A 26,563-nucleotide genomic window follows, 5' to 3' on the forward strand; every position below is an offset into this window, starting at 1 on the left:
CTGCCTGGGTTTGTTACCTGTGTGTGCTCCCAATTTCCAGTTGTGTGGAAGCAAGGTAGGAGGAAAAGCTACCCAGGTTTTTCTCTTACCTTGCTTTCACACAACCAAAAACTTGGAGCATACACAGCTCCCAAACCTGGGTAGAACGCAGTTCTTGATTGTGTGAATGACCTCAATACATTTCAATTGTTTGTTAATTCTACCCTCTTCTTTTTATTAGTGGTATGATCCAAATCTGTGGAAATTAAATTAATGGTTAAGTAATTAATAGATGGAAGTTAAGTAATGGATATCTTAGCAAGATATACTTTGTGAAGTTGGATTGGTTTCCTAGAGATCTTCCAGTAACTTAGCAAGTAACAAGGAAATATAGTTAAGTTGTAGCATTTCCACTGCAATTACTGCCGATATTGGAGTAAAATGGCTGATGCAATTTGCTAGTATTATCTGACTCTGATTATCATATTGGAACATGTTCTGTCAAACTGATGATGTGTTGCAGAATATACTGTGCTTTAAATGTGTATATACATTTCTTACAGAGCTGTAAAGATGAATGTGCTGTGTTAATAGACTGGTGTAATAATTGACACTGGATTTTTAAAACTTTGTTGTTAATAGTAATAACATGAGAAGAGCCTTTCTGGATTAGACCAAAGGTCTATATTCCAGCATCCTGTTTCTCACAGTGGCCAACCAGATGTCTCTGAGAAACTCACAAGTATTTGTTTATCTTTGGTTTTTAATGTAAAGTTTCACAGAAGAAAAGTCAAGGACAAAATTATACATTTGTCAATTTGCAGGCACTGTAGTTTTTGCAAAATAAAGCAGGTTGCTTTAGTTTATAGTTGGGCTAACTTGGTCACCTGAGTTCTTCAATGTCTGAGTTTCAAATACACATTGAAGGAACTTCTCATGGATGTACTCTCCATTGGACAAGGGGAGACAGTTGTCTCCCGGCCCACTGCCTTGAGCCCCCCCCCGAGGCAAGTCACATGACTCCCCAGCGCCTGTCCAGGTTTCCTTCAGTATTCCTTCCTTCCGTGCCATATTCCTTCTCTCTCTCTCTCTCCTTACCTCCCCCTCCTTTCCCCATCTCCCTTTTGCCTTGTTACTCATAGGCTCCTCCTTTCCCGTCCTGGCACCATCCAGAGACTCTCATTGGCTGGCAGGTAGACGCCAGGACATTCTAGAACGCTGCGAATTCTTCTGAGCGTTCTACTCTTGGAATCTTCCGGCAGCGGCACTGAATGCGCCCGTTCAGTGCCTTGCTCTTGGATGATTCCTCTTTCTCCCAATCCCTCTTAGAAGCTTAAACGCTCCCGACTTCTGGAGCACCCCCCTCCCACGCGATCACCCTCCATCCTCTTCTCCTCTAGTGTACCCAGTGAGTGGGTAATATGTTTGGGGGCGGGCTGCCTGGTGGGACAGTGGGTGGGGCAAGCTGTTCAGGAGGGATTTGGAACTATCAGGGGGAGGGAGGTTAGTAAATTATGTTTGGTTAAAGGAATCGGGACTTTGCCAGAGGAGGGTTCGCTTTAAGACTGAATATAGGAGCAAGTCCCATAGAACAACTCGGCGGGACTTGCTCTAGAGTAAACATATAGGACGATCAGACTAACATTGTGTGCATGCTTCCGGGAGAAGACACCCCTGTTGAACACAGTGCGACTTACACCTGAGGAAGGGTCAGGCTGCCTGCGGTCATGAAGCATGTGGTCATGAAACCTTCGCTCGCTTCTCTCATCCACAATCCCCTCTTATGCACCTTTTACTTGGGAGGAAGAAGTCCTAGTATCCGCGCTCTCTTTCGTCTCACCTAGCCTGCCCCATCTTCTTTCGTTCTTTTTCCCCTTATCATCCACTTAACATCCCATTTTAAGTGGATGGTTTGTCAAAGGTGGAAAGGAAGAGCAATGCAGTTTACATCATTATGTATTTTGTACAGATTGTATTGTATATTTGAGTTTTATTAGAATTCATTTTAATTCAATTCAATTTAAATTAAATTAATCTTGGCCTGTCAGAACTTCAAAAGTTAAATTTTAATTAAATTCATTTTAATTGATTTCACTCTAATTTTAATTAATTTAATTAATTAACTGATATTAAGTGTTACTTTAATAGTCAGTACCCTAAACATTGACCTCAGCCCGCACAAGCCAAGTCACAGTTGGTTTTGGCCCACCAGGGCATTTGAGTTCTGCACCCCTGGTGTATAAATATATCAGTGAAGGGCCCATTTTAAAATCTCATCTCTGGGCCCACTCCAACCTTGGTATGCCCCTGGCAACTTCTGTTGTACAGAGAAGCACCTGTTTAAAGAGGAGCTAGATGACAATCAGAGTTTGTAAGAATGATTTCTTCCCAAATAAATATATTGCCAATTTATAATGTAAGAGGAAAGTTACTAAAATGTTTCCTAGAAGTGTACTGGAGTCTCTTGCTGTTGCTTCAGATTGGATGCTATCCATTGAAGACAATCAATAGCCTGAATGGATTTTAAATCCTTAAAAACAGTGGCGGGCATCCAGACTAAAATATTCAAGAGTAGTCTATTGAAATTAATGGGAGGAGTTAGTCATGACTAATTTCTCAAATTGATTTCAGTGGGATTACTCATGATTACTTCCATCTGGATATCAGCCAATTATACCAGATATAACATATACACTTTTTGGCAAAACAATTCAAAACTTGAGCTTGTGACAGAAGCTATAGAAGTAGTTGTGGTAGATGTCTTTGCTATAGAAACTTACGTTTCTATTTAGTTGTTGTTGTTGTTTGGCTGTACTTTTAAAAATTATAGAAAATTAATTCTGTGCTGAAAGCATAGCAATGGTTCAGTAATAGTAGATAGTGAAGTAGCAGTGGTACTCTTGGAATTCCAGGATTACAATTAGCGTGGGGTGTGGGTGTGTGTTTGTGTACTGATGCGCCATTGTATGGTTATTATTATTATTATTACTACATTTATATCTCGCTCTTCCTCCAAGGAGCCCAGAGTGTACAACATACTTCTCTTTCACAACAACCCTGTGAAGTAGGCTAGGCTGAGAGAGGTGACTGGCCCAGAGTCACCCAGCTAGTATCATGGCTGAATGGGGCTTTGAACTTGGGTCTCTCTGGTCCTAGTCCAGCACTCTAACCACTACACCACGCTGGCTGGTGGTTCATATTTCCTTCTTTTGAACTGAAGATAGTGAGGTCATAGAAGGATTTTTTAAATATTTGTTCCCATATCCTGCCCATTGATTGTATTAGTCAGGAAACACAGTCAACTTTGATTAGCTTTTGTTTCCTAAAATATATGCATAGACACAGCATGAGGGGATGTGAGACTTAGCCAAGAAGAAAAGCAGGAAACAACAATGTCATACATTTTGGTACAAAACAATTGCTTCCTTGGCACTTTTCTCCAAGAGTTACAACAGTTAGATCTAAAACATGCATTCAAGAAGAAAATTAAATATTTGGGTGTCTGGCTGACAAATAAAAAATCTTTTTTTTTTTCAAATAATTATGTCAAAAGATGGAATACAGTAAAAATTGATTTGCAAAGATGGACTAGAATGAATTTATTTTTAATGGGAAGAATTTCAGTTGTGAAGATGAATGTTTTACCTAAAATGTTGTTTCTTTTTCAGACTGTTCCTATAATTAATACGTTAACTTGTTTTAAGCAATGGCAAAAGGACATAACTAAATTTGTTTGGCAAGGGAAAAGACCAAGAATTAAATTTAAAAATTTAACAGATGCTAAAGAAAGAGGTGGTCTTACCCTGCCAGATTTAAGGTTGTATTTTGATGCTGTTTGTTTGACGTGGTTAATGGAATGGATAACATTAAGAAATCCCAGAATATTTGATCTGGAAGGATTTGATAGAAGGTATGGATGGCATTCTTATTTGTGGTATGATGAAACTAAATTGCATAAAGATTTTCTTAATCACTATGTAAGAAGGAGTCTAATGTGAGTGTGGGTAAAATATAAAAAATGGTTGGAACCTAAAACTCCATTATGGGTATCCCCGATAGAAGCTTTAGCACGTAAAGAGATAAATATGCAGTCTGAATGGGGTACCTATAGAGATTTGTTATGTTTTCAAGATAAGGGCTGTAAATTAAAAAATCTAACTGAAGTTCAAAATTTGGTTAGTAACTGGTTTTAGTACCATCATTTAAACGAAATTTTATAAGAAGGATCTTAAAGCTGGATTTGAGGATCAGATGTCGAGAGCTGAAAAGGAGTTGTGTGAAAATGATGAAAAATTAGTCTCTTAACTTTTTTAAATGAATGCAACCACGGCAGCTAGAATAGTATATGCGCAGAAATGGAAAGATAATAAAATGCCTTCAAAAGAAGACTGTTTGATAAAAATTTTGGAATATGCGGAGATGGCAAAACGTACAACACTTATAAGGGATGAAAACTTGGAATGTTTTCAAGAAGATTGGGAACCTTTCTTACTTTACTTAAAGAACTATTTTTCAGGGTTTTCTATCTTTCAGCAGGGTTTGAAATTTAGTATCACAGCAGGTTGGGGTAGGGTAAAATCGAATTGTAAGGCGGAGTATATATGTTTTGTAATATTATAGCAATGGCTTATATGTATAGTTAACAAGAACCGCGCAGACTGGTAAGCGGGAAGTCATTATTTACTTAATTAAGTGTAACTTGATTGCTAAGATATTGTAAAAATCAATAAAACTTTAAAATGGCCAAAAAACCAAAACCCACCATGCATTCAGGTAGGCAAAGTCTGCACAATATATCCTAGTTTTGTTTTTATTTAAAATAAAGAAAAGGAAATGTAACCTGTGGAGCCATACTGAGAAGTATTTGTAAAAGTATATGATATACCATATACTGTATGGTAGCAACACAGCCGTATGTGTGTATGGAAAGCCATGGTGGATTTCCTGCTGTGTATGAACTAATTCAGGGGTTCCCAACAGTGGGTGCTAGTACCCCTATTGGTATTTGAAGGATTCCCAGGGGCTACTCAGTGCCCTCCTGCCTCCCCACACTGCAGCTGTACTATTGGTTCCCCAGCGGAGGATCACCAGCTTGAAGAGACACACCCTCAGCAATATGTCCACTGCAGAAGGGGAAAGAGAAAGGTGAAGATCCTCCTTCTCTGCTCCTGAATGGTGGTCTAGGTGCTGAAGCTTAGCATACCTCTCCCCTCAGCCTGACAGGCTTTAGAAAATTAGCACTGAGTACTCCCATTGAAATCAATGGGACAAGTAAACTTGTTCCATTAATTTCAGTGGGTGTACTCATGAGTAACTTAGGGTTTTAAGCCAGTGACTGAAGTAAATCCTCTGTGTGTGTGCACGCACGCATGCACACACACAATCTTTATGGGGTAGAATCTTTATGTACCTGAGCTGAAGGTTTGCAGCAGAAGGTTTGTTACAGACATTTCTGTTTGTTACAGAAATGTCGGAGACTCTGAACTAATTAAGCAAGTTTTTCTTCTTAATGCTGTCAGACTTTCTGTTGGGTATATATCCATCAAAAAAAATGACTTGACAATAACTAAATATTACTGAGGATGTGTTATTAATGATGAACTTATATTTTCATCTTTTAACAGAAACTACTGTCACCCTGAAACTGAAGGACAGCTTTTGAATTCCTTAGTGCAGTATTTTGGTGACAGCCTTGGGACAAATGTTAAAACAATGCCTTTACTAGAAGAAAGTGCTCTACCTGTAGACCAACCACTGACTCTGCCCATGGTAATAATAGGTGAGTTATTCTTGGAGAGTTTCAGCACTGATGCAAATAAGAATCTAACATATTAAATCAATTTAGAATTTAGTGGTAGTGTTTGACAACCTTGTCCTATATGATGATGATTATTAAATTTGGATATAATTGTTAACTGATAGTCCTGGTCACATTTTTATATTGGTATGTTGTGATGACATAATACTGGAAAAAATATTTGAAATATAGTTTACTCTAAGTAATTGGGAAATGATCTATAATGGATCAGGAATTGTCATATTGTATTGCACCCCTCCCAGTCAAATCTAACCCCGTAGGACCTTACTATACATTATATGTAAATGCTTGTAACTGAACTCGGATTAACTCATTTTTTCTCAAGGAAAGATGGTTTGGAAGGGCACCATTTAGAATTGAGACATGGTGGTGGTAGGGATATGCTTAACCCTTTCCTGTTCACCACTTCTCAACTCCCGATAATCCCTAATGTACTCTTCCCCCCTCCCTGCCGTGGGATTCCCTCAGATTCGAGCCCCCAGACGTCCCTGTAGCAATATACACAGACTCTGATTGGACTGCGAGAGCAAGCCCAACATGTTAAACTGAGTTCAGTTACAAGCATTTACATATAATGTACGGTAAGGTCCTACAGGCTGAGTCATGAAATGGAGGCATCTGATGGACGCCCAGTTGCACACTCAGAGAAATGGAAACAAACAGCAGAGCTCTTCAGAAAAGAACAGCCACCACTTGGCTTGCACACGTGGCAGGACAAAAAGCACAACAGCAGCTTGCTGGAATAATAAAGCAAATGCGTTCGCTAAAGAGGCAGCAACACCTAGTAAGCCTGGCAAAGCTGTGCCTCTTGCCCCAGTCACTACCCGCAGCAAAAGTAAAACCCAGAGGAGGAGAAGTATTCCAAACATATTTGCACTAATTTCCAATCTAAATTCCATCTCTGACTCCCTTTACCGTAAATAAACACTTTGAGCAGTAGAGAGAGAAGGAATGGACAGAGACCATTTGGACCAAACTCAACATTACAAACAGATATGTGTAACTTCTCCCTTACATCTTTTTTTAAATAACTAAAAGCAGTTGCAGAAGGGCCAGGGGGAGATAGTGTGTTTAACTACTTTCTTTCTGGCCATTATTTTTCCAGTTGGTGCCTAAGGTATATTTGAGGTGGAAGTAAGTTGGGAAGCCAATTTGTAATGAAGAAACAAACAGTAGCTACACATTGCTGGTCCATGGTTGGAGACTGGAAGAACCTTTATAATTGGGGACACCAGCTTATTAGAATAATTAGTGAGACATTTCTTGAGTTATAATTGGAAGAAGACATGTAACCTGCAAAAAGGCTGGATAACTGATAAAATATCTTTTGTATTAATTTGAGTGTATACAGTGTATTCCTGTTCTTTAAGCCATACTGAGTTTCCAAAGTCTGCTTCATTGATAACCCTCAAGGACAGTTCATCGTGCATCATTATATGGAAGTGAAAGTGATATGAATCATTGTAACGAGGTCCATATTTGCAAGGAGGAAATACTATTCAGACTAACTAACCTTCAGATTCATCACTAGCATCATAGATTGAAATACTAACCTTCAGATTCAGCACTAGCATCAGCTTACAGTGACATGATATACAAATACTGTTCTGCAGTGTTACTGCATTGAGAACTCTTCTGCCTTCTCACAGTAAACAAAGCTGCCTTATTTTTCTTGTTAGAAAAACAATTTCCACCCCTTAGCTTCCAGTTTGAAAAAAACAAACCTGTTTTTGAAAACAGTAACGTATATTAAGAATGCTGATTGCTCAGATTGCCTTTATTACAGTCTTAGACCAGAATAAACATAACATAGTTTCAAAGGGAGGGCATTAAAGCAGGCTCTAGTAAATGTCCATTGGAACTTGGCAACAATAAGGGTAGATACGTAAGCTGCTGGAGAAGATCTCATGGATTTTCTAAGAGGCTGGTATGTTCTTGGACTTAAGCCATTCTGTAGTTCCAAATCCCAGACCCGTTGTTTGATGATATCCTTTGCCTTTTCAAGACCCAAGGACAATAAAAACTGAGGAGAGAGGCCACACGAAAACAATTTATCTTCAATACACTTCCATCAGTTAGAACAATAATTATCAGTTAGTAATAAGGAAATCAAGCCAATTGGAGTTAAATTTATCCTTAGCCATGCAACTAGCATAGCTAACCAAACTTTGGCTTAAATTCTAATTAACCTGGCCTCTAATCTCAAGGCCGCATTTAGGACACATCTTGGGGTCAAAAAGAGGGATCTTAAGAAACCTGATTGTACTTTTCCCAAGGGCTCAAAGTTACCATAAGGGCCTCGTTGTGCTTCGTATAGGAGTTGCTGACTTTGTGGCAAATAGTTTGATAGCAGCTGGGAGAAAATTCCCACCTTGAGTTTGATGGAATTTTAAAATTGCCCCAGGGCTTGTTTGATATTAAGAATCCAAAACCATTAAAGAATAATTACATACAAAAGAATAAAAAGTGTATTCTTAAGCAAGCAATCATAAAAGAGAATTTAATTCTGTACATACATAACATGGGAAATAGCTCTTTGATTCTTGCTACAAATGTCATTTAAAAACACACAAATTATTTCCCCCCCAAAAAACCTGGGTTCAGTATAGCAGTTGAAGTCACATTTTCCACAAATTATTAAAATACCTAGCCAAACCTATGTGCACTGAGGTAACTTTCTTCCTCCTATGACTATTTAAAAAGTTAGCAATCAGCAAACAGATTATTATGTTAGCTATGTCTTAGGGATGTGCACAAAATGTATTTTGTGTTCTGTTTCGAGCTTGAAACAATACTCAAACGGTCAAAACATTTCATCAAAACAACTGGTCTAACTGGTTGTTTCAACGGAACCAACTCAAAATGTTTTGAGTGTTTCAGCCATAGGGAACAATGGCGAAACTCGAAACACCCCATGGACACCAAAGTGAGTTCTCTACTCCCTCCCCTCAACCAATGGGGCACAGTTGCCCATGACAACAAGTCAACATTCATATGACAACAACAAGTCAACCAAGAAACAAGGCGATCACAAATCAATCAGAAGCCAGAGTCAGAAAACCAATCAGCAGGGGAAAAACAGGCCTCCAAAATGGGGCTTGGAATGGGGAGTTCTGCTCCAAGTGTGAAACAGGCCTTTTATTTAGAGGGCATTGTTTTGAGCTTGAAACACTCGAAACAACCCATTTCAAGTCAAAACGTTTTGCGGTCAAAAGGTTCTGCACATCTTTACTATTTCTACCCAAGCCATCACTTAATTGACTTAATTCAGAGATCAGGTTAATATATATGGCAAAAATATTCTAAGACATAACTGCAAAAACATTGTGCAGGATCCAGTCAAAATTAAGTCATTTTAAAATGTGTTTATTTTAATGGGTGAAAGAAGCATGTGATCCATTTTCTAATTGAAATTAACTGGACTAAAAGTGTGTTACTTGGCTTAATCATGGTCATTATTTTATAACGTGTAACTTCATACTTTAGTAAGACTTGTGTGATTTTTTTAAAATAGGTAATGGACCTTCAGGAATTTGCCTCTCTTACATGCTCTCTGGATACAGGCCATATTTGTCTCCTGAAGCTAAACATCCAAATCCTATTTTGCATCGTAAATTAAAAGAAGCTATGCACCTCTCGATTGTTGATCAGGTAATCCCTATTAATGTTGTATTCAGTTATCCAATATGTTTACCACTCTAATGCTAATAAAATATTTTATCTTTGCATTTACAAAATTATTTAACTATATAACATCATTGCTGCTCCATCCCTGTTGGCTTTTAGGAAATAACTACAGACACATCTCTTCAGCCAAACTTTTTAGCTATTTGGTAGTTTTTATAGGTATTTTAATTTGATCTTTTTATGTTTTAACTGTTAAAATTCCTCAGTTAGTTTTATTAGTGTAAAGCGCCTAGAGACTTCAGTAGTGGGCAGTATCAAATGTGTTAAACAAATAAATAAAATCATTGAGTTAAAAAGTTCATTGCATGCCCTTAGCATGGGAAAAAACCAAACTTGCATTCATATTTTCAATGAGAACCATAGTGAAAGCAAAATGTTTTATTTTCCTCACTTTTGCAGTACTGTTCAAAGCAGGTATTGGAGATGTAAAATGCCAGTTACTTTTGGATATAAGCCTCATACACATTGATAGCATAAGTGCCTATCAATAGCCAGAAGTCCATCTAATCCAGCACTCTGCCTCCAACACTGCCCAACCAAATGTTCCTGAGAAATCCACAGGCGGGATTCTCCTGGTCCTAGTATTTGTCTCTGAAACCTGGTAGTGAGAGAATGCTGTCTCTGAAGGTGGAGATCCAGTGTTTAGGTGGTATGGTTAATAGCCATCAGTTTACCTATCCTCCATGAATTTGTTTCATCTTCTTGAAGAGTGATAATGGTATATAAGAACAGCCCTGCTGGATCAGGCCCAAGGCCCATCCAGTCCAGCATCCTGTTTCACACAGTGGCCCACCAGATGCCCCTAAGAAGCCCATAGGCAAGAGGTGAGGGCATGCCCTCTCTGTTGCTCCCCTGGCTGCAACTGGTATTTAGAGCATCTTGCCTCTGAGGCTGGTCAGTAGCTACCAGACTAGTAGCCATTGATAGACCTGTCTCCCATGAATTTGGCTTAGCCCCTTTTAAAGCCATACAAGCTAGTGGTCATCACCACATCCCATGGCAAAGAATTCCATAGATTAATTATGCGCTGTGTGGAAAAAGTACTTCTTTTTGTTGGTCCTAAATTTCCTGGCCTTCAGTTTCATGGGATGACTCCTGATTCTCGTGCTGTGAGAGAGGGAGAAAATTTCACCTCTGTCCACTGTCTCTACTCCATTCATAATTTTATGCACCTCAATCATGTCTCCCCATAGATGCCTCTTTTCCAAACTAAAAAGCCCCAGATGCTGTAGCCTAGTCTCATAAGGAAGGTGCTCCAGGCCCTGATCATCTTGGTTGCCCTCTTCTGCCCCTTTTCCAGATTCATGCAGTACAGTGGTGTTCACATGGATCTGTCAAATGACATCACTAATTGTTTGAAATATCACTAAAAGTGGTTCTAGGCATGAAACAGACTGCATATAAGATAAAAAGTCCTCCAAAAGTTGCTGAGAAGAGGCTGACCAAATGTATGGCATACGGGTAATACGTTGTCTATCCTGTAGAACTAAAACCTTGGCTTCAGTGAAGTCCATTGAAACTTGCAGGGAGACAACCAACAGCTAGTATAAGTCTGAGACATCTGATATTCAATACTTACAACAAAACATAAGAAACATAGACTGGTCACTTCTATACTATATAGATTGTTCAGTCAGTCCCAAGTGAATGAGGCAAAGAAAAGGCACTAAGTAGTCATCCTAGTTTGTTTTATTATTATTAAACGAAAACAACATGCAAAAAGTTGGTGGTAAGACAAAAAAGTGAGTGCTGAGGATTCATGGAACATGTGAGGATGGTCATTGAATATTCATAATGGAGAGAGGAGGGTAATAGGCAAGGGGTATAAAACTCTTATTACAAATTGTATTCTGAGAGAAAGTTGCATTGCTAACTAAAACTGTCTTTTCAAATCAGGATTTAGACTACTTGTCAGAAGGCCTAGAAGGACGCTCTTCTAATCCTGTCGCAGTACTTTTTGATACACTGCTTCATCCAGATGCTGACTTTGGCTTTGACTACCTGCCTGTTCTTGATTGGAAACTAGAACCACACCATTATATTCCTCATATCGTGCTGGGCAAAGGACCACCTGGTGGGGCTTGGCATGTGAGGAAAACTTTGCTTTCTACTATTGTAATCCATTTTGATTTGAGAACTTAAGCTTACACACACCTAGTATTTTACTTTACTGCTACTACTATTTATATACCACTTTTCAACAAATAGTTTGCAAAGTGGTTCTCATAGAAAATAAAATGATGATGATGATGATGATGATGATGATGATGGTTTCCTGTCCCTAAAGGGCTCGCAGTCTAAAAAGAAACAAAGGAGCTTGACTATTGCAATGCACTCTACGTGGGGCTGCCTTTGTACCTAGTTTGGAAACTTCAGTTAGTTCAAAATGTGGCAGCTAGATTGGTCTCAGGGGCAACCCAGAGAGACCACATTATGCCTGTTTTAAAAGAGTTTACCTGGCTGCCGATATGTTTCTGGACAAAATAAAAAGTGCTGGTTATTATCTTTAAAGCCCTGGGTGGCTTCGGTCCAGGCTACCTTAGAGAGCGCCTTCTTCTGTATGATCCCCATTGCACGTTGAAGTTATCTGGAGAGGTCCGTCTCCAGTTACCAATGGTACGTCTGGTGGCGACTCAGAACCAGGCCTTCTCTGTAGCTGCTCCAGGCCTGTGGAATACACTCCCAACAGATATCTGCAGTTTAGGCTCACTGTTGGCCTTTAAGAGAGCCCTAAAGACTTACTTGTTTGGCCTGGCCTTCCAAGGTTTTAAAATTATTTTTAATTATTTTAATTGGTTTTAAATTGTGTTAAAATTGTTTTTATATTAAGTAGTGTGTTTTAATGTTTGTTTTAATGTTTTTTAAAAACTAGTTACACACCACCCAGAGCCTCTGGATGGGGCGGTTTATAAATGAAATGAAATGAAATAATTAAATAAGGTAGACACCAGTAACAGCCACTAGAGAGATGCTGTACTGGGGTCGAATAGGGCCAGTTGCTCTCCCTCTGCTTAATATAGAGAGAATCACTAATCTGAAAGGTGCCTTTTTGCCCAGTTATATGGGTCTGTGCTATGCAGGGCTCCTGACTGGTGCAGCTCCTGTGTACCTATTTCGGGAACTGCATGTCTTTGGACTGTATTGCAAGTACAGTTTTTTCAGTGTTTTAAAAAGTCTATGAAAATTTAACATGGGAAGATTTGCATAGCTCTTTTTAGAAAATGTACTCTGTATACTATTAGACGTTTGCTTGTCTTTTTTGATATTACCCTTCATACATTACGTTTTCCATGAGAGAGAGAGAGAGAGTGTATTTCTGAAAGGAACAACTCCCTTAGAATGGAGTTGACCATTTAGACCAATAGTTGATACCTATGCAGGGGGAAATATAGCCCAGAGCACTTTCTACAACCTATGCTCGTGTCCTGAATCCTTCTATTCAATTAATCACTATCTTACACAAATCCGTTAAGAACATTCTTAGTAATACAAATATTGTGCAGGGGCTGAATAGTTGGCAAAATGAGTGGTGGAAGCAGGGGTGGAGTCACCATTGAGCGAATGGGTTCAAAGAACCGAGGCCGCCGCTGCCACCCCTCAGAGGCCACGCCTCGTGCCCCAGACACGCCCCCGCTTCTGACATCAGACACAGGGGGCGTGGTTTAGCTCCAAAATGGGGCAACACAGCCCCATTTGGGAGTTAGATCAGCAGCCAGCGCTGCATTTGCAGTGCAGTCCAAGCAACTCTCCCCGCCTTTAAAAGGCAGGGAGAGTTGCTCTGGCTGCACTGCAAATGCAGCGCTGGCCAATCGAACTCCCAAACAGGGCCGCATGGCTCCGTTTTGGAGCGAAACCATGCCTCCGCATCTGATGTCAGCTGCAGGGAGCATAGCTAAAGGCTCCTTGTGTCTGATGTCGGACGCAGGGGGCAGGGCTAGGGGGGCCGCGGCGATAGCAGAACCTGGGCCACTGCTGGCCTCCCTCCGTGCCTGGGTGGAAGGCTAGCAACTTGAGAGACTAAAGCTTCTTTATATGCTGCTATAAACCTCTGGCAAGAGGTTTTTCTTCTTCTTCTCCTCTGTGGTTATAATTTATTTATTTAGTTAACATGTTTGTTAACCGCCCAAAACACAAGTCTCTGGGCGGTTTACATGTCTCGTGTAGCTTGCTGCATGGTGGATGTGAGGGTGATCTGGCTGAGACATCTGTCGCCGCATTGATCGCCAGGGTTGATTCAGCTGATCTGGCTGGCTAGGCGGGTGTTATTTTCCTCCCTCACCACTCCATGTGTATCCCTTCCGAAGCTGTACGTTCGGTGGAAGAGGACAACCATCCCAGATAAGAGTGTACCGTTCTTCGGTAAAGGGTATACGATAGCTGCACTCCCCTGCTAGAACCTACAAGCTTGCTGCATGGATTCCTTTGGATCACTTGAGGAGTTCCCACACCAGCATCTCATTTTTAGAGGTGTCCACTGCTGTTATGCAGAATCTCTGTGCTACCCTAAGTATCTTCATACCAAGCTGTGCTCAGAACTTAACAATTGTCATGGATGGGGTGGGTCACCATACGGAAGCCTTTTTGCTGTGAAGATAATGTACGGTATAAAGTGGCTGTTGTGATGCATAGTATTAACTTTTCTATTTGTTCCGGAAAAAACCCTCATGTTTTAATGTTAGTGGTTGAGCTTAAGCAATATTTTGAATATGTTGTCCTGTCTTGATTTTATTTTCCATAGTCTATGGAAGGTTCCATGCTGACCATCAGCTTTGGAGACTGGATGGAATTACCTGGATACACATTTAAGGATTGGGCTGCTACAAAGCGAAGGTGAGGACAACAGCAAACTTACAGTGACTGATTTAGAAAGAATTATTACTATCAGCAGATGGAAAAGCCAAAGGGTTAATTGTTTTCTGTGATGCATCTCTCAGTAAAGCACAAGGGGCTGTTGTATATGATGTTACCAGCTTGTAATCAGTGGACTACTGTCATGACATTTTGGTTTACAAATTCATTTCCATTCATATGAAAACCTTTCTTTCAAGGCTGGGATGGAGGCAAAGTGCTGATGGAGTGGGCTGGACAGGGAAGGACCAGCCACTATTTGTTTTCCACTCATCTGTGTTTGAAAAGCTCATCCAGTCTCACCATTGACCTTGATCCAGCATAGCCAGCATGCATAGTGGTTAGAGTGTTGGACTAGGACCAGGAAGATCAGAGTACAAATCACCATTCAGACATGAAACTGACTGGGTGACTCTGGGCCAGTCACTTCTCTCTCAGCCTAACCTACCTCACAGAGTTGTTAAGAGGATAAAAATAACCAGACAGATAGATAGATATAAGTTTATTCGGTCATTGACCAGCAAACATTTACAATAAACCAGTACGTATTTTACAAATAATATAACAAAACCTGGCCATAACAGAGATAATATCAGTGTCCACATTAGTTAAAAGATAATTTAAATAAAATTCATCAGACCGGCCAGGCAAATTATCTAACATAGGAGATATAAGTCTTAAATGGGATTCACTATAAAAATCACAATAAAGAATAACATGCAAGGTGGATTCTAAAACCCCTTTGCCACATGGGCAAAGTCGTAAAAATAGCGGAACTCCCTTAAACCTGCCATCCAATACTGCTGTAGGAAGAACATTTAAACGTGCTAAAGTGAGGGCTCATCTAAATTTAGGGACAAGCACCACATCAAAGTACTTAGCTGGTTTAAGATTAATAGCTTGACTCCCTAAGTATAAACCCTGCTTGAGCCATGCACCTTCTTGTTGAACTTCTATATCCAGGACATGTCGCTTAACTAACTTCCTGGCTTGCTCAATTCCTACAGTATGCAAATCCTCTACAGAGAGGCCAAAAAAAGAAAATTTACTCAACACAGCTCGTTTCCAGCTCGAATTAAGACCATCATTCATAGCCAAAGAGGCTAAATCTGCCTGTCCAAAACTCAGTTTTAATCAAAATCGAAAAATGCAGCACCAGTATAAGGATTCCAACCTAATAAGCCCAACTTCTCTTCTGATGACAGCATGCGGAGCACAACACGGTACTTGCAAAATGCATCTAATAAACTTAGTCTGGATAGCCTCCAGTAGGGCAAAATTACTTGCAGGTCCCAGTTGGGCTCCATATAAGAGCAAAGACAGTACTTTGGCTGTATAAAGTCTCACTGTCGCAGGTATAAAAACAGCACCATGTGTAAAGTGATAAGATTTGATCTTATTTACAACCAATTGAGCAGACTGCCTGATGGAGTTAAAATGGGCATTTCTAGAGCCAACAGAGTGAAACGTAATTCCTAGATATCTAAAGGAATTAACCTGCTCAATCTTGTGTCCTTGTATGGACCAATTATAACGCCTAGCTCGCTTGGCGAACACTAAGACTCTAGTCTTACTATAATTTATTTCAATAGACTCTTGGTTACAAAACGATGAGAACAGTCTTAGAGCATGCTTAAGGCCTACAGGTGTCTGCGACATAATAGCTATGTCATCCACATATAATAATATGGAGACGTGCCTTTCGGCTAACTTTGGTGGATGAATAGAAAGGGTGGACAAACAAGTAACCACAGAATTAACATAGATTTTGAACAAAGTAGGAGCAAGTATACAGCCCTGGCGTACTCCTCTAAAAGTTGGAATTTCTGATGTTAACTGTCCAGTTGGGCCATAACGAACTTTCAAACAAGTATGCTTATGCAGACTAACAATAAGTTTGACTAATCTTTTATCTATTCCAAGAGCTTCCATTTTAGACCACAGTCTCTCTCTAGAAACCGAATCAAATGCAGCCTTAAGAGCAATGAATGCTACATAAAGTGCTGAACCTGGGAACCTAGAATACTTCTCTGCCAGAAATTGAAGGGTAAAAGCATGTTCCGTGGTGGAACGACTCTCCCGAAAGCCTGCCTGCTCGATAGCTAAAATATTATTTGCCTCGATCCAGTCTAGAAGTTTTATCAAAAGATGCCTCGCATAAATTTTACTAATAACATTAAGTAAGCTAATGGGACGATAGTTGGCTGGGTCCTCATGCCTACCTTTTTTATAAAGAGGAATTATAAAAATAACCATGTACTCTGAGCTCCTCGGAGGAAAAGCGGGATATAAATGTAAAAATAAATTAAATAAATAAATCTCAAAGCATATGTATCAAAGCATAAAATACTTTGCTCATATTTAAGTGCTTCTGACACTTCACGTATCAAGTACAGCAATGTCATATAATAGTTTTGGATAACCTCTCCCCTCCCCCCCCCCGGCTACCAGAGGCGCTCTTACCCCCAGACCTTGGGGCCCCGGTCCGTGGCCTCCAAAGTCCATGGGGCCCCTCCAAATGGCCTGGGGGGCCTCCTGCAGCCACCCCGCCACTGCCCCACTGCACCAAACCTCCGTTTTGGGAGTGTTTTTTTCATAATTTCAGCCACTATGTGCACGGCTGAGGAGTGGTGGCTGGGGGTGAGCTGAGCAGGGCTCCCCCGGCAGCAGCCAGTGCCCGTCTGGCCCAGTGACTCTTGATAACCGCGAGGTGCCCCAGTGCAGTTGAAATAGATCATCACAAGCTTGTGGGTGGGGGGCTGCTCGGCTCAAACCCTCCCCCCCAGCCGCCTTGCAAATTAGGGGGGGCAGAGGTTTGGTCGGGCAGGTGTGGGGTGGCCCCCCCAAAGTAAGATCGGGGGGGCCTTGCAGCAGGGGGAGGTGTCCGGGCACCCAATTTACCTAGGTGTGCCCCTTCTGGCTACCTAATGCATTCTTCTACAGGGAGATTTGCAGCTGGAAAACTACATGGTTGTTTCTTTATCCCTTTTAAAATCTCTCTCTGTACTCCCTTCTATAAGTTTCTCATGATGGCGTAAACACTCAGGTTTATCTGTTGCCCATTTGCATGTTATTGATACACATTTATCAATAAATAAGGAATTTACAGTTTCTCTGAAAATATAAATTACTGGCTGTCATTCTCCACAGTCCTCCAGCGATGGAAAGAGAGCTGCAGGTCTGCAAGGAGCCTTCAGCATCCGTGCATTGAAGGCTCCTGGTGCAGCAGACCAGAGGAGGAGAGGGGAGTGACTTTTGTGACTCTCCCCTCCCTCTATCTTGTTTTGCAGGGCTGGGCAGTGCCAGTCTTACAGCAAGGACTCACCAGGGGAGCAAGGCACAAATCAAGGTCAAGTTACAAGCCAAGGTCAGAAGAAGAGAAGTCAGGTCAATGCAGGAGGAAGGCACTTCAGGTCCACGAACAAACTGAGACCAGAAGCCAAGAAGTCAGGTCTACACAGGAGCAAGGGAAGTTGGGTCAAGTCAAAGCAAAAGTCAGGAGCCAGGAGGTCAGGTCTGCGCAGGCGCAGGCGAGTCAGGTAAAGTCAAAGCCAAGGTCAGAAGCCAGGAGGTCAAGTCTACACAAGAGCAAAGTAAGGACCGCGCTAGGAGATTTTGCATTGATGTTGCTTCAGCAAAGGCCCACATCAGACTGAGCTCCTTTGAAGCGGAAGTGGAGTCTGGCCACATCTCCTGGTTAAAGGGCCTGTGCCTTGTTACATAGCTTCTGGCTGAGGTGTAGCTGCAGAACTAACAATGGAGTGGCTTTGGCCTCATCATCTGAACTAGAGGAGGAAGACAAGGGCAATGGGGCATCCTTAGTTAAATTGAGAGTCAAGGGACACAGGATCCCCTGAGTCCCTGGGGACCTCGCATCTGGCTTCTTCCTCAGAGTGCTTTGGTTGAAGTGGCGGTTCACAGAACCCCATGGCACCTCACATCCTGCTTTTTCCTCAGATTCCTCAAGGTCCGTCTAGGATGAGGAGAGATCAGGCTCGGGTATCATGGAACCCTTCAGAAGTCCTTTCCACTTGTATAAATATGTTTTTGAGGGCTATGCAACCCGTAGGAACATATTTATACATATGGAAAGGGCTTTTGTAGCGGGGGAAGAGATGCAAACACCCCCCTCTTCTGCACCCAGTCCAAGGTGCAAGAAGCTTTCAGTGTAGGGATACTGTGGGCTTCTTCCAGAACCCCAGCCCTCCTCCTGTCTCCAGAGGGCTGTGGAGAATGTCAGCTATTGAAAGCATCATACTGTGCCACTATATTTTCTCATGCAGACTGGGTTTTGTACTAAATAAAGAGAACACTTTTCATAAATGTACTTGACGAAACATTTGCATGAAAATATATTGTGAATTGTCTGTTCCTCACTCTACCTCAAAATTTAAAAGTAATCAAAGTTTCTGCTAGCATTAAAACATCTTGGCTGAAATCAGCTTTATTTGAAGCTGCCCTTAAATTCATTACTTTTTTGCTGTTCTAGCTTTTGAATTTTTAAAATACCAATTAGCGTTCTGAATATTTTACAAACAGTAATAAACGATTAGTACTCAAATAATAAAACTACACTAAAAATTAAAATACATATTTAGCAGGGGAGGGAAGGAGGGACACAGTCAAATCAGGATCCAAGAGAAGATCTCCTAAGACCACCTAGAGAACAAATAGTGAGAAAACAGAAGAGTATCTGAAGAGCAAATGCCACTGTGAGGAGTCGGCTACAGCAAAGGTACAATTGCTCATTATCTTAATGCATGGTGATGGCAGTTGAGGTATTGTGGCAATCACAAGTGGTGGTATTATAGAGTATAATCAGTACATATGTAGCAAGACAGTGATCTTGCAATCTTATGGTTGTCACCCTACTTTAACTGCCCTCACCATGCCTTACGTTGGTGAATAATTGTCCTGAATTTCCAGGCTTCTAAAAAATCTGGGTACTGTGGGAAAGAGAAGTGTAACTGTGTCTCTTCCCCATGCTGACTAAGTGGAACCACTATATCCATCATATTCATAGGCATGCCGCTAACCTCCATGTTCAAAGCAGTCCACTACCACCTTGTGTGCCCTGCCAACTTGCTACCACCTCCTGCGCCCTTATATTTGTCACCTCTCCACAGCCTCACATGCCATCACAAGGCTGACCCTCCCTTGCTGGTGCCTCACACTCCCTCACAAGGTACCTTACCACCTCATATGCCCTGGTATGTCCCCCACCACTTTGCTACTGCTTCAGTGGAGGAAGAAAACAAAAGCCCATCCAAGGAATACCGGGAGAGGGAGACGTTTGCTTAACTCTTGGACTGTCCTTACCAAGCAGCTACGTTCAGAACCAGGAAGTCACTCTTGTGGACTTGCCCCTCCCAACTCTGACTGCAGAACCCTTGTCCGGCAAAATCACTGATCAGCATCCTTGGTTGATTTTATCCTTTTATTATGGGGACACTTCATAGGTTCAGAATATATGAAATACTGGATGGATTTTTTCTTCTCAAAACACAGTATTATGCTTCAACATACACCTGTATCTATAAAAACCATTAAAGGGACACTGAAAAAAGATGATGGCAAAAAAAGGTAGCCAACAGTAGTTTTCTATAACTTGAGTCCATTTTTTTGAACTGCATCTCTTCAGCCATTTCATGTTACATCTGCCCCAGATCTGGAGGGGTTGTGTTGCTTATCACCTAGTTGTCTGCCAGTGTCCAGATAGATTGGAGAGACTAATTTTATGACCAATAGAATGTTCAGAGCTTGTAATGATCGCATGTTGAAATAACCCCTCATCTTAACTGTATTGTTACTAGAGTTCCCAAATAATCTCTACACAGTTCAGTGTGGAGTGTATCAGTACTAGTTTATTCAACATTGCCACCATCATTTAACTGCACTGCCGAATTGAAATTACAAAAAAATCTCACAAAAAGCAATGGTGCTAGGCTGTGAAGCCCCACATCTTAGTATCTTACCCCATAATATTGGTTCCACCTTTGTAGTGTAACCAAATGTTCCTGAGAGGTGGGGAACCCTCAGGGATCTAATTACAGGGGCTGCAGAATGAAGGGAAGATTGGCAAAAAAATATATATCCCCTATTGTGCAAGCAAAATGTTTTTCATTCACAAAAATTTGAGAGCACCTTCTTCCTCTTCAGGATTCCCACTGCTTATTAAGGTCTTTTGGAGAGGTCATCCTGCATTTGCCTCTAGCTCATCTGGTGGCAACTCGGGGCCAGGCCTTTTCTATAACATCCCTGAGACTTTTGGAACGAACTCCCTGTTGGAAGAGTTTCCCCATCTCTGATTGGTTGATTAAGTCCCGTCAAGTTGGTGTCGACTCTTAGTGACCACATAGATAGATTTTCTCCAGGATGATCTGTCTTCAACTTGGCCTTTAAGGCCTCTCAGTGGTGCATTCATTGCTGTCATAATTGAGTCAATCCACCTTGCTGTTGGTTGTCCTTCTCTTTCCCTCAACTTTTCCCAGCATTATGGACTTCTCAAGGGAGCTGGGTCTTCGCATGATGTGTCCAAAGTATGATAGTTTGAGCTATCATATCTCATCTCTGGGATATGAGATATCATATATCCCATCTCTAGTAGCCTTTAAAAGAGCCCTTAAGACCCATTTGTTTAATCAAGACTTTGACCAGCTGTGCATTGGTCTTATTGATACTGCAGTTTTAAATTATTTTTAACTGGCTTTATTACTTGGTTTTAATTGTGGTTTTATTGTTTGTAAACCACCATGAGACACCAGCTTTTGGTCTAAAAATGTAAATGCAATAAATAAATAAAAATACTATTCTGGATCTTATTCAGAACTTTGCTCATGAAGCAAATGAATTTTGCTTTTTTGCTCATTGAATGAAAGCTATAATTTGAAATATGTTCCATTACAAAAGCTTCTCAATTGGCCACTACTTTTTAATAAGCTTTGCAGGCTGAATATTTTCATTCACCAGGTTTCTAACCATGCATAAATAATGAGACATTTTCAAAAAATAAAGAACAGTTGCACTATTTGAGCACCAGTGGCAAAAGCTGAAAATTCTTTCCTTAGCAATGTGATCTGAAATTGACAGTACAGTCACATTTGGAATTGAGGGAAGTGCTATTATTGTGCTTGTGAAAATTAACCTAAATGTAAATAACCAAAAATCTGATCTTTTATTTCAGAAATATAAAGTGTGATAGAGTTCTGCCAGAAGAAATTGCTAGCTATTACAAGCACTATGTTAAAGTCATGGGTCTACAGAAGAACTTCAGAGAAAACACTTATATAACATCTGTATCGAGGCTTTACCGGGAACAGGACCATGAAGAGGAAAGTCAGATGAATGAAGATGTGTCAACACAAGATTTGGAAATGGAAGACCAAAGTGAGCAGACAACACCAATCAAGAGAAACTGGGAAATAAGAGGTTATCAGAGAGCAGCAGATGGCTCTCATGTACCATTTTGTTTGTTTGCTGAGAATGTGACTCTTGCTACTGGAACTTTTGATGCTCCTGGACGCCTCCAGGTTGAAGGAGAAGACTTTCCCTTTGTGCTTCATTCCATATCTGATTTTGGAGCTGCCATCAGCAAAGGACTATTACATGGGAAAATAGATCCAGTCCTCATTATAGGTGGTGGACTCACAGCAGCTGATGCAGTTCTGTGTGCTTATAACCACCACTTTCCTATAATTCATGTATTCCGTAGAAGGGTAACTGATCCAAATTTAATTTTCAGACAGTTGCCTAAAAAGATTTATCCAGAATACCATAAGGTCTACCATATGATGTGTACTCATTCTGTTACTAAGGATTCTAATTTGCATCCTTCTTATACCAGTTTTCCTGAACATCAGGTGCTTTCATTTCAGTCAGATATGAAGTGTGTCCTTCAGAGTGCCTCTGGACTGAAGAAGATCATAAAGTTCTCTGTAGCCTTAGTATTAATAGGTTCTCATCCTAATCTATGCTTCCTAAAGGACCAAGGCCAGGGTTTAGGCCATAATGCAAATGGACCAATTACGTGCAAGGGTAACCCTATTGAAATTGACCCATATACATATGAATGCACAAAAGAACCCAATCTTTTTGCAGTAGGTCCTCTTGTTGGAGACAACTTTGTACGCTTTTTAAAAGGAGGGGCACTGGGCATTTCACGGCATTTGGCTATAATGCAGAAGAAGCATCAACTCATTGTTGAAGGAGAAGATGGAGTGCCCTAAAGCAATCAGCCATAGACATCATCTAGGGAACCACAGGCATATGCATAAGTGATCCATTGACATCCAAATCATTGGCAGCCTTGTTTTTGTTATCCGTACAAGTTCTTCATGCTTGTATTGCCTCGTAGAGGATGCTGCTGCTGCAGTATTTCAGCCTTTACAAAATACTGTTACAAATATTGTCTGTTTTTCCTGGAATTGCTTCCAGATAAAGGAGGAGTAAATGAAAATAACACATGCTGATTTGCTTTCATCTCCTACTCTAGAAAGAGCCTATTTACCTCTTAGAGAGAGTTTGTGCCCAAGAGCTGAGTGTTTTAACTAGACCAAGTTCTAAGAATAGAAAAATTTTCTCCTTAAAGATACATGATAAATTAAAGGAAATGTTCAGCCATTTATTTGCAGCAAAGATTTTATTTATTGGTCATAGTGACAACTATGTAAAACTTAGCACTTTTTAAATGGCCTGTAAAACAAGGAATTTCCCCTGAAGCCAGAAACAGAGAATGTTATATCCTAGATTTAACCACAGTTGGTAATGGGAAATAGTGATGATAAATATGTGCCAGTCACTGTTACATACAGAAAGACCACATCAAAGGAATGGTGGAGATCTAGCCTCTCCTACATTGGTGTAAAACAAAGTGCTGCTATAAGTGCTCTTACTACAACATCTGTGTAATGGATGATGAGTTTACTAATGTAGTTAGTAAAGATTAACTACATTAACGGTTATTAGAAGTAGATATTTATCCTGAAGATAGCTCAGTCATCATCTGCAAAAGGTCTTTCCCTACTAAGCCAAACATGGAATCCTGCTCATTTTGAGCATAGCAAAGGTCTCAGCTTCTAAGATGTGCCTAATCTCTCAGGTCTGAAAACAGAACTATTGTTGGTGTTGCATTAAGGTCTGAATTCTTAACACAACTGACTGCAACCCAGAGAAAGCTAAAATCGCTTTTGGTCCCATTGAAATCAGCAAGAATTCAGTTTGCAAGCCATGATCAAAAGAAGCAATTTATGTGCAGACAGGCAACCACCCATGCAAAGTATGTTCTATAGTTTTCACTACTACAGATCCACAGTTGCTGAGGCAAATGTACTTGACTTGTTCATTGTGGGAGCTACAGCAATACAGACCACAAAGAAAGAGCATGTCGTCCTCTACATGCTCCTAAATGGCTCCTCTGGAGTATGGCTCCCTTAATCTCTGCAACTCCATTCATTTCGATGAGATTTAAGCAGCCTTCATTTTATTTGGGTTTGTCCATCAGCTGTAATCCCTGTGCATGTGTGTCAGATCTGCATGCGCACCAGTCCCCCTCACCCCCAAGCCCCTCTTCCTTTTGGTAGCTTAGTCAGCCCTGCCCACCAGCTCTTAAAAATTGATGTATTCCTTAGAAATAACTTGGAAACAAATATGTGATGGCTATTAACAATATTGCAAAAGTGAGAAAAGTGATGTTGATGTTAAATTATGAGACAGGAATGTTAATCCATTACATAGGATTTAAGTCAGTTGCAGCATAAGGGAGAGATTACTCTAATTCAGTTTTCCTTTTATGTATATTGCGGAGTACATAAGATAGTAACTGGGTTTAAATTGCTTGAAAGAGTAACAGAATATTCAGTACTCCTGAGATCACAATCGCTGCCCCCCACCCCCACCAAACCTTCCTATTTATGTTTCAGTGGTTTAGCAGTAAAAATGAAAATCCAAGTCCATAGTGAGAGCTTTAGGGGTTTCCAATGGATTTCCTCATGTTCCCAAGAGTTGCCTTCAAATACTTTACATTAGCCTGTGCAGATATTCAGCTCCAAATAGTCAAAGCCCAATTATTCAAACAGCTCTGCTGGCACTGCATAGAGGCACGCATTCCCAATGTGCCATCCTACCCCTTCTGAGGCCCCCTTAAAAGAGCATGGACCCCTCCTGCATTCTACCACTATCTAGGAAGGCATGTGGGGAGAATGGGGAAGTGAAGTTTGTTCCAGCATTTTCCCAATAGAGCTGAGGGAAGCACTGAAAAGTCTCCACTTCTCAACGCTCTCCATGTACCTTCGAGGATGGCACTGGAATGCATCAGAACGCCATGCTCTTGAAGGGATGCTTGCCTGTGTGTGATGCCAGCAGGGCTGTGTGGATTGCTCGGCTTTCACTATTTGGAGCCAAGTATTTGCACAGCCTACTTTATACACTCATTCACTTTTTCTCTGGAAGCTTCTTTTGTGCCTGTCATTTGGATTCAGAACTAGTCAAGCTACGTTTGTAAACTCAGGGTTAGAGGCACACATAAGTCAAATTCATTATGAGCCAAAGAGGCAACAACTGTGTACATAGGTGTAGTGTCCATCGAACAAGGGGGTGTGACTGTCCCTGGGCCCAGACTAATCAGGGGGCCCACCAGGGCCCCCACTGGTGCCCACCACCACCCTGCTGCTGCTCAGCCGCTCATACTGCCCATAATCTTCGCCGCTGGGGGGAGTAGGCCATGCCCCGTGGTGGCGGTGGGCGGACTTCTTCCCCCCCTCCACTCCCGGCTGGCCTGTGGCTTCTCTCGGTCCTGTGCACCTGCACACTTCGATTTGGGATAGTGTCATGTGTTTTCATGACATGTGATGCTATCCATAATCAGAGTGTGCAGGTGCACAGGCCCAAGAGAAGCTGCAGGCCAGCCGGGAGTGCGGGTGGGGGGAGCCTGCCTGCCTGCTGCCGCCATGGGGGAGTGGCCTGCTCTCCCTGCTGGTTAAGATTATGGGTAGTATGAATGGCAGGGCAGCAGCAGCACGGAGGAAAGTGGCAGGGAGATTAAATCCCCCCCCAAAAAAATCAAGGGGGCCCTCACAGACAGGGGGCATGGATGGGGCATGCACACTGGGGGGGGGACCCGAGGAACTTTGTCCCTGGACTGCCGGGCAGCTTGCTATGCGCCTGTTTGTGTGCAAGCTGGAGCCTGCATACACCTACGGGTTTATTGGGCTATTTCCTCTTCAGCAGACCACTTCTTAAGCTTAGGGAGTTTTAATAGATTGGAGGTTTGGCCTAATAAATCCCACTGCATATGTGTACCTAGCTTAGCCACTGTCCATTTTAAGAAAGTCACATGCTTTTTAAAATTATCATGAATTTGACAATTCAGATACAAAAGCATAAGGAAGATTAACTCCCTAAAGCTAACCCTTTGCAGATACCTGCTGCAGCTCTGCCCAAGTTCTGCACAGTGATTGATGCTCCCCATCTAAGCACTTCTTTGCTAGCGCAGCGAGGATTTGGATCCAGCCAAAATGTTTCTAAAACATGAAAGGAATGTGTATTATTTGATCAGAAACATCCACAGGGCTTGAATGTAGTTGTGCTGCTTTATTTCATTAGCCTTTACAATAAAGTACAAACCATTTTTCATGTTTAGACTGAAGGACCCCCTGAATTATTGGCTTCAGTTGTTTTACTAGAATCTAAGGTATTCAAATAATTATACATGAAGCTGGCAGAATATTGCCTTTTCAGGTAAGTGGAACAGCGACCTTTTAGGCAAATTGTATGAATTGTTGTGAATCAGGACTAGGTTTGAGATGTCCAGAGCCACTTTATGAGCACCCAAAGGCTTGTGTGTACATGACCTATAGAATTTCTTTTCTTTAAACGTACTTGCTTTTCCTGTTTTTTTAAAATGCTTTTTAAACAATCCCCTGCCTTTGTCAAGTTTCAGAAGTGTGCAGTGTTTGGTTAGCGATACACACGTCCAATACCCACTCATCTTGGATTCATGGAGCTACTTACATAGTTCTCCACATTGTGATCTTTGGTATCACTTTAGGCTGAAACCATATTCAGGCTGTGGATACTTGGTACAGTTTTTAAAATGTTCCAGCTATTTTGTACATTTTCCAACATGACTTATTTTGCATCATGTTATGTTGTGTAAGCCAAGTCATGTGGACAAGGGACTATAAAAATCATTTGGAAATCCTAATCAGCCCCTCTGGCTTCTGAGTTTTTAAGTTC

At 41.2% G+C, this 26,563-nt stretch overlaps 1 protein-coding gene across 3 annotated transcripts in view; it reads left to right on the top strand.

The window, feature by feature from the left end:
• OSGIN2 (oxidative stress induced growth inhibitor family member 2) overlaps positions 1-25,966 on the top strand; it is a 38,075-nt gene extending 12,109 nt beyond the window's left edge. For 2 of the 3 annotated variants that reach the window (XM_053245127.1, XM_053245129.1), the window contains exons 2-7: positions 5,604-5,758; positions 9,312-9,448; positions 11,381-11,572; positions 14,223-14,314; positions 17,623-17,871; positions 21,516-25,966. In XM_053245127.1, the coding sequence (XP_053101102.1) occupies positions 5,604-5,758; positions 9,312-9,448; positions 11,381-11,572; positions 14,223-14,314; positions 17,623-17,871; positions 21,516-22,557 (1,867 nt within the window). In that variant the 3' untranslated portion in view covers positions 22,558-25,966. The remainder of the gene's footprint in view (positions 1-5,603; positions 5,759-9,311; positions 9,449-11,380; positions 11,573-14,222; positions 14,315-17,622; positions 17,872-21,515) is intronic. The other variant, XM_053245128.1, reaches the window with a different exon arrangement.
• Positions 25,967-26,563: the final 597 nt, after the last annotated feature.

Source organism: Hemicordylus capensis, chromosome 4 (assembly GCF_027244095.1).
Source record: "Hemicordylus capensis ecotype Gifberg chromosome 4, rHemCap1.1.pri, whole genome shotgun sequence".
Classification (NCBI taxonomy): Eukaryota; Metazoa; Chordata; class Lepidosauria; order Squamata; family Cordylidae; genus Hemicordylus; species Hemicordylus capensis.